This window comes from Corvus brachyrhynchos, unplaced genomic scaffold (assembly GCF_000691975.1).
Source record: "Corvus brachyrhynchos isolate BGI_N302 unplaced genomic scaffold, ASM69197v1 scaffold94, whole genome shotgun sequence".
Lineage (NCBI taxonomy): Eukaryota > Metazoa > Chordata > Aves > Passeriformes > Corvidae > Corvus > Corvus brachyrhynchos.
This window is the reverse complement of record NW_008238330.1, coordinates 10,875,946-10,884,642: the sequence shown is the minus strand read 5'-3', so window position 1 is coordinate 10,884,642 and position 8,697 is coordinate 10,875,946. Positions and strand designations below refer to the sequence as shown.

Below are 8,697 nucleotides of genomic sequence, written 5' to 3'. Positions count from 1 at the left end.
TTCAGCAGGGGTTTTCCTGTGACTTCTGGAGAAACTTAACACTTTTTTGTTTTCTAGATATAAGCGAGTCTTTTCAGTTGGAACCCATGCTATCACCACGTACAACCCCAACACACTAGAAGTTACAAATCAGGTAACTATCATTTTTGAAGTTGATTTTTGACTTACATTCATTATCCACAGTGAATAGTTACATTCAGGCTTTAGAAACCATCTAGTCTGACAAGCTCTCAGAAAAGCCAGAAGGTGTGGCAGCTGTGTACAAAAGCACACATAACAGAAGGTCTGTGTTGCCTTCGCTGACTCCACAAATACCCAGTAAGGTTTTCTACTTTTAGGCAATTTCTCTGTTTTGGCCAACAAGTAGTAATTTGCCTTTGGCTGTGCTGTTCCAAAGGAACTGGGATAAGTTTGATCACTGCTAAGCTATGTCCCTGAAGGGAGTCAGGACACTTACTTACTTTGCACAGTATCAAATAGGAAGTTCCAGCTAATGCTGTCGTGTAGCATGCTGACTGTCATCTTGTTACAGCCTGTCCCTGGGTTATTATAGGTTCTAAGGGGTTTAGAAGCAGGGGGAGATGTAGCTGTAAAATTACTAGCAGTATAACCTAATTACTTTCAATTGTCTAGTGGCCTTATGGAGATATCTGTAGTATTTCTCCTGTTGGAAAAGGACAAGGAACAGAATTTAGCCTCACTTTTCGCAAAGGGAGTGGAAAAAAATCCGAAACACTTAAGTTTTCCACAGAGCACAGAACAGAACTCCTTACAGAGGCACTGGTAAGATTTTTATTTTTATTTTCTTCAAGCAAGCAGTAAGTACTTGGTTACCATTACCATTTGTGGTAGCTTATTATGCTTTCTTTCCCTGCATAAAAAGTAGGAAAGCAAGTTTTTTGAGCTGTGATGTTAATGAACTTGATCTAGTGTCAGTTGCAGCAAGTACTGCATGATTTGTAAACAGGGAGTAAAGCTACAAATATTGAATATATTAAACTGCAGTGGAATGGTGAGCCTTCTGAGGAGGCTTAATATGAGTCCCATGAAACAGAGTCAGCTTAAATGTAGACTTTCTGGATAGATTGGCTGTCATATTTGCATTCATTCATGGTTAACTTTTTTAAAAACAGAGATTCAGGACAGACTTCTCAGAAGGAAAAATCACAGGACGGGTAAGTGTCTGGCTTATCTGCATCATGTGCAGTTTTAAGGAAATGATCTAAAGACTTCTACTTTGTTCATGTATTTTATGGTTGTGATATATGTGCTACCTAAAATAGCTTTTGTGAATTTGGATCTGAAGTCTTTAAGAAGAGAAAATGGAGTTTGTTCAAAAGCAGGAAACCTCTTTACCAGTAGAATATTTGAACTCTCTTCAGCTGGCCTGAGCCTTATGCTTGTACATGGACTATGAATCTTACTGTTGAAATACAGGGCTGTGGCACGTGGAGTTCTTACTTGGAAAGAAGAAAAACATTGATTCATTAGTCAATGTTTACTTTACCTTCTAACTAAATACTTTTCTGCATAACATCCTGAACATTTGATGCTTCCTAGAATGATTTCTATAGGTCAGATTACAGACAAGATTGGCATTCACTGAATTGTGGTAACACAGTAATAAGCAGCACAGTATACAGAGCTTTATATTTGTCTTTTGGTCATAGAAAATAGCACATCAAGTGCTTAAAGTTACTTTAAGTAATTTAAAGTATTTCGTAGAATAAATCTTCAGTCGTGAGCATAGTAACACTGGTGGAATATGGGGATCCCCTTTGTCTTACTGTAGTGTAGAACAGACCTCTAACTTTTGCTGGTTTAAATAAGTCTCTATTTGTAATAGAATGTGACTGCAGGCGATGAAAAATTTTCACTCCAGTGATAAATGTACCTTAACTTGATTTAATTAGCTGAATAACAGCATTTGGTATAAATGCTATTTCCTCATCTAACCACAGTGTTCAGAAGTCTGTGAGTAGACCACCTTCTGCAGCAAGAGAACTTACTTCTTTCAGGAGTGGCTCTTTTGGGATTCTGTTCTTGCTTCAACATGGATTATTTAAGCTGTGACCTCCTTGTCAGTTGACAGCTACTTTCCTTTGCTTCATAGTGTTCTTAATATAGATAAGAGCATTAAGGGAAATTATATAATTTTTTGAACTTACTAGCTAAGTAGAGAACTATTGCTGTGTAGTAAAGGAGTGTGTGTAGATGTCTTAAAATAGCTCTCTCTGCAGAGGTATAACTGCTATAAGCATCACTGGAGTGATACGAGGAAACCTGTGATTCTGGAGGTGACTCCTGGAGGTATTGACCAAATTGATCCTGCAACAAATAAAGTCCTGTGCTCCTATGACTACAGAAACATTGAAGGCTTTGTTGATATTACTGGCTATCAGGGAGGCTTCTGTATCCTCTATGGAGGATTTAGTAGATTGGTGAGTATTAAATCAAATATCTTGGTATGGTTCTTAGGATGTTTATAGCTGCATATTTAATAATGAAGCTTCAACATACATGGCGCATACAAGTATGTGCGTCTTTGGGACCCATCTGTGGAGCCTCAAGGTTTATGGACAGGTCCTAAAAGGAAAGGAAATTAGTTAAAACATTTGAGAGTTATATATGGGTTTGGTTATGGTTTTTGGTGTGTGGGGTTTTTGTGTGTGTGTGTTGCGTGTTTAAGAACTAGAAAGGATGAAATATCTTGGGCTTTTTCAGGTAGAGAATATGAATGTGATGTGGATGTGGAATTTCCTGTCATTTCTCAAAGTTACAGAAGTGACAGGTAGTGTGTTACTAAGCTACCTAACCGATGGAGGGATTCTATTCAGAAATAGATTGATCAGTGATGCTGTTGCCTCTTTAGACCTGTGATCTGATTACTTGGCAGCTTTGCTTGGGAAATACTGCAGTGTAATGTTGGTTCTAGAGTCATGACAGGGTTTCTGTGTACTGTACTTCAGGATTTCTGTGTACTGTACTTCAAGCAGCTGAAAAGGGTCTTTATGTTATTAACAATAAATTAATTCCTAGGTATAGCTACCTCAGTCTCTACTAACAAAATAGGACTAGATCAGGGTTTCCATGTCTTTTGTACTGCAGCATGCTTTTCTCTGGCATAAAACTAGCAATATATAATTGATCCTCTAGAACTGCCCTTACTTTGCTGATTGCCAGTGGTAGCCCCAGTTGCTTTCTCTGGCTCCTCGCTTCTGCCAGGCTGTCAGGGTCTGTTTCCAGGGGTGGACAGGCAGGTCATGCAGACCATAACTTTAATGGCACACAAATGTGTAGCACAGTGTCCTTGAGGAATAGCTGCTATAGATTTTTTTTTTTAAAGGCAAATGTAAACTTAATTGTGGATCTCTTGTGCAATGAATATGTGTTTATACCATGCACTTAGCAAAGGCTAGTCTGCCTGCTGTGAACATTCCTTTGTGTTAGGTATATAGTAGAAGATTGTTAAACTGTGATTTCCTTCAGCTGTGTTGTATTTTTCACCTGTTAACTTTTTTTCTTGACAAAATTTGCAGCACCTGTTTGCCTCTGAGCAAAGGGAGGAAATTATCAAGAGTGCAATAGAGCATGCTGGCAACTTCATAGGCATCTCTCTGCGGATAAGGAAAGAATCCCTAGAATTTGAGCAATACTTGAATCTTCGCTTTGGAAAGTACAGCAATGATGAGTCTATAACATCTTTAGCAGAGTTTGTTGTTCAAAAAGTAACACCTAGGCACTTGGTAAGGCTATCAGACTGAACATACTTGGTTCCTGTTAAGTACTAAGTGTTCTCTTTCCTAGCATGCCTCTCTCTTGTTTTACAAGGAACCTGTGAAAAGAGTACTAGCTCTTACAGAAGCTTGCTTAGTTGAGAGGGATCCAGCTACCTACAACATTGCAACTTTGAAACCTCTAGGCGAGGTAAGGTACATTCTTTCTCAGTACCACTTCTTCTAATGAAAGCTCTATAAGAGTGGAATTGATAGTATACGTAAGCCTTAATTTGTAGAGTACCTAAATAACACTGCTTCATGAATGTGATCCTTGTCCCTTATTTTTAGGTATTTGCAATAGTGTGTGACTGTGAAAACCCCCAGCTTTTCACCATTGAATTCATCAAAGGACAAATTCGGAAATACTCTTCAACAGAAAGGTAACTGGAGCTTCTGTGCATTACAGGTTCAAATGAAGTTGCTACTGTAGTGCTTGTGGTTTCTCAGCTTCCATAAACTCTGACCTTTGGAGGGGTTTATTCAAAGCCTTGCTATTCTAGCAGTCAGCCACTTACAAATCAAGATTTGTTACAGGAAATAAATCTCTCCCATTTGCCTTCATCCCAACTTCGAGCAAATCTCTCCAGAAGATTTCTGATGAACATGAAAAGGTGTTGGACAGTTAGGTACAGCCTGTTTCTCCTAAGCAATATAGTTCTGGGTATGCTGTACTTGGTTAAGTAGTATATCTCAAAGAAGGGAAGAAAGCACAGTTGAAGTAATATGGAAATGTAAAGGCTGTGAACCCTTTGAGCTCTTTGCTTGAGACAGTCTTAGTTGATTCTATTTAAAACAACCAACAGAACAGTCCCTGAGTGCACTTGCAGTTGTAATACAGTCTAATCCTGCTAAGTGAGGTTTTGCAGAAAGCACAGGGATGATTTGGCTCACAACATGTGTAACTCATTAACAGATAATCTAGAATTGATCCCATTAGTGAAAGGCTGCAGCTGGCTGTACTGGATGTAAGTCAGCTCTCTCCCTGCAGTGAATAAAGGAACACTGAAAGTCTGTGGTTTCTTCTGGAGGTGTAGCTGTTGGCACTAGTGGTAGTAAGACATTCCAGGTATTACTGCCTTTCATTATGTGATTTTTTTTTCCGCCCCATTTTTCTCATGACTTGATTCTTTGGCACCACTTCTCTGATATAAATTGTATTTGTGTGTCTTTGTCCCAACCCAGAGATTCTCTCCTGGCTAGCTTGTTGGATGGAGTGAGAGCCTCTGGTAATAGAGATGTCTGTGTGAAAATGACCTCCACACACAAAGGCCAGCGTTGGGGATTACTCAGTATGCCTGTAGATGAAGAAGTAGAGAGCCTTCATCTGAAGTTTTTGGCTGCTCCTCCAAGTAAGCTAATGCTTCTTACATAGGTTTATAGTGCTCTTTAAAGCATCCAGATACTGAATCAGGCATTGTGCACTTAACTTTTGTTATGTCTTTTTCCAGATGGTAACTTTGCAGATGCTGTGTTCAGGTTCAATGCTAACATTTCCTACAGTGGAGTCCTACATGCAGTTACACAAGATGTAAGAATAGAGCCTTTACCCATCCTTCTAAGATGTTGCTAATGCATAAAGAAATTATTGATTGCTATTTTTTAACCAGGGTCTGTTCTCAGAAAACAAGGAGAAGCTCATTAATAATGCCATAACAGCATTGCTCTCCCAAGAGGGAGATACTGCAGCATCTAATGCAGAGCTTGAAAGCCAGTTCCAAGCAGTAAGACGACTAGTGGCTTCAAAAGCAGGCTTCCTTGCCTTTACTCAGCTTCCAAAGTAAGTGCAAAGTCTCTTCATGCTTGGACATAGTAGGTGAAATAGTTCTCGAGGTTTTTTTAGTAACTTGGGTCTAAAACTGAGAAATGGAGTTAGGACTCCCTTCTGTAAAAGATTGTAAGACTCTGTACACGATTGTTTACAGTAGTGTGAGGTTGTCACCTGGCTTTAGTGTAAATTGAGAATCCCAGGTAATCATTAGCAAGTAAAGCTGATTCTTCCTGTGTTAAATATTCTGTCTTGAGGCAAATACAGTTTAATGATTTTCCTAGAGGAAAAACTTTTAACATGTACCTTCATCTGTCCTTTAAGTAGGCAGTTCTTCATTCTGAAAGTATGCTGATGTCATTCCTATCTTCAGTTCAACACAAGCTAAAATGATGTTAGCAGGCTGTACTTCTGTAGTAAGTACAGATTGCTTGGAGTTTGCCTTAAATAACATAGGGAAGCAGAAAAACTGTCTGTTTTTCTGAAAACGAGAAATTATTTGAAATATTTCTGACTAGGAAATGTAGAGCAACTATAATATACAGAATGATGAGAAGAGTCACAAAAGCACTTAGTCTGAGACCTTTGTAGTTCTGTTTCTTTGTAAATGGTATCCTATAACTACACAGATACATCTTTATTTTGATGAATGTGCTTGGCATGTTGTTAACAGTGAAGTCAATATTTTCCTACTAAGAATCTCAAATTTATGAAAATATCAGGGTATTGGCTTGCTAAATGCAATGGGAGCAGACTCCTCTTGGTCACTTTAAGATTTTAGTTTCTTATCTTAGTGGTTTTGCTTTCCTTTCAAAAGATTTCGAGAACGATTAGGAGTGAAGGTCGTGAAAGCCCTCAAAAGGAACAATGATGGAGTAACCCATGCCTCTATTGACATGCTTTGTGCTCTTATGTGTGTAAGTATTAAATTTCAGGTTCTTTCACTTTGGAATATATGAACTTCAGGCTATTGACAGATGTGGAAATAGGGACTGCCATTTAACTTGCAGTGTGTTCAGACATGAAATAACTTGTTATACATTGATTTCATGCTGAACTTGAAGGAGGATGTGCTTTTGTGGGTACAAAGAATGGCTTTTGGATTACAGCTGTTAAGAACTGAGGGTTGAAATGTGACTGCGTAGTGAATACTTCTTTTTTTATAGCCCATGCATGATGACTACGACTTGAGGCAGGAGCAGTTGAACAAAGCTTCCCTTCTTTCTTCAAAGAAGTTCCTAGAAAATCTACTAGACAAATTCAATTCCCATGTGGTAAGTCAAATTTTGAAAACAGATAGCTTCTTTAAGTGCCTTTCCTAATTGCTGTGAAAATGCTTTTGTCATACTTAGATGCATCTTTGAATGTATTTGTACCTGCAATTGAAAATACGGCTCTGCACTGAAGTTTGTTTTAATTAAGCTTGGATCTCGACAGGTTAGGACATAGCTGTCTATACTGCAGAATTTGAATGTCCTGCAACAAATGTTTGCACGTTTAATATGAAAACTGGATGTTTCTCTTAACTAAAAGAATAGTGTAAACTCAAATTGGTGTGATTAAAATAGAAAAAGTAGTTTGAGTCTCTGCTATGCTTTAGAAACCAATACTTTGCCACAGTAGTGCCATACTCAGAGTAATGGAGTATGCTAAACTTGTAGTTTTTGTTTACAGACTGTTTTAATGCTATGACAGGGAAGAGCACCTTCAGCATCATGAATACTCTCAGGCCACTGTATGTGAATTTACATACCTGTCTTCCTGATTTCAGGATCATGGGACAGGTGCCCTAGTAATTAGTTCACTTCTGGACTTCCTGACATTTGCCCTATGTGCTCCATATAGTGAGACTACTGAGGGGCAGCAGTTTGACATGTTGTTGGAAATGGTGGCATCTAATGGAAGAACATTATTTAAGCTCTTTCAGGTAAGACTTACTTTTCACTATTTTTAGAGGCTTCAGGTAATCAGTGAACATGAAATTTTTCTTATTTTCCTGAAAGACAGGTTTGTCTTCAGCTGGTTAATGTGCCATAATAAACTTTTCTATCTTGGTGAATTTTTTAGTTGCCTATTATTTTGCCTTCAGATATCAGATTGGGGTGGTTATTCTGTAGTGAATGATATGACAAATCATTGTAGAATAATCTGCCTAAGACCTGTTTCCAGAAACACAGTAAAAAACCACTTGGACATTAAGATAAATTCAATAGATGCACAGATCCTCCCTGATTGGAGAGTCTTCTGCCTTTTTGTTTCTCTCTCAGTAAACGAGAGTTAAGAGAGTTAGAAAACAAGAGTAACATCCTCTTCGGTAGTAAGCCTGTAAGGATTGTAGCATTTTTAGCTAAAATGTCAATGCCTTCTTATTGTAAAAACAATATTTTCTTCTGCTTTTTGGTTAGTGTCAGCCAGTTTCCTCAGTATTATTCCAGCTTCTCTGATATATACTGCTGTTCAGTGCCAGGAGTTCTGTCTGGGAGTTGTATGAGAGATGCTTGTTCAAAGGTATAGGGTAGTAACTCTTCTTAAGGCTAGCTTTCACAAAACTGAGTTGGAGGTAGAACACCCATGTACATTAGTTAAGGAAACTGAATCACAGATGATCTAATCTTCAATTTTTGCACTTGGATAATTTGTTAACATTCTGTTCTAGCACCCTTCCATGGCAATTGTGAAAGGAGCAGGTTTGGTAATGAAGGCAATAATAGAGGTGAGATTTGATCAATGTTAGCTGGGATAGCATGCTAAATATGTACTGTCTATTTTGGAAGTGCAATTGCTTACCAAGAGAAGTTTGTTATATCAGCTTCTCAAATGGGGAGTGGGGAGGGGGAAGTTGGAAGGTGAGGTACATAACATCTGCTTAATTGTGAGTGGTTTAATATAGCAACTTGCTTTATCTTACACTTGGGGATTTGGAAAGCATGTGAGTTGGGACATTAGGTAGTGCCTTGCATGTCTTCATACTGCAGTCAAGATTTGGCTGTAAATGTTGTATGTAGCTCAGTCACATACCTCAGAGCCACCAGACTTCTCCTGCATGTTAGAGAGTGTCTCAAGGAGGAGAGGCCGTATTTCCTGGGATGCAATGCCAGATGGAATGGGACTGGGATTAGCAAGAAGTAGTGTCCCAGAGCAGACTAGTGATGT

The 8,697-nt window shown here is 38.6% G+C and overlaps 1 protein-coding gene across 3 annotated transcripts in view; it reads left to right on the top strand.

Moving 5' to 3' along the window:
- The window catches only part of DNAJC13 (DnaJ heat shock protein family (Hsp40) member C13), a 49,752-nt gene that overhangs the window by 4,304 nt on the left and 36,751 nt on the right, over positions 1-8,697 (top strand). For all 3 annotated transcript variants that reach the window (XR_001862108.1, XM_008633907.2, XM_008633908.2), the window contains exons 2-15: positions 58-133; positions 634-783; positions 1,134-1,175; positions 2,241-2,441; positions 3,540-3,746; positions 3,832-3,927; positions 4,068-4,159; positions 4,962-5,128; positions 5,228-5,307; positions 5,387-5,556; positions 6,362-6,461; positions 6,711-6,818; positions 7,316-7,471; positions 8,201-8,257. Coding sequence is in view for 2 of the 3 variants with exons in the window: in XM_008633907.2 (XP_008632129.1) it covers positions 58-133; positions 634-783; positions 1,134-1,175; positions 2,241-2,441; positions 3,540-3,746; positions 3,832-3,927; positions 4,068-4,159; positions 4,962-5,128; positions 5,228-5,307; positions 5,387-5,556; positions 6,362-6,461; positions 6,711-6,818; positions 7,316-7,471; positions 8,201-8,257 (1,702 nt within the window). In the remaining variant the exon portion in view is untranslated. The remainder of the gene's footprint in view (positions 1-57; positions 134-633; positions 784-1,133; positions 1,176-2,240; positions 2,442-3,539; positions 3,747-3,831; positions 3,928-4,067; positions 4,160-4,961; positions 5,129-5,227; positions 5,308-5,386; positions 5,557-6,361; positions 6,462-6,710; positions 6,819-7,315; positions 7,472-8,200; positions 8,258-8,697) is intronic.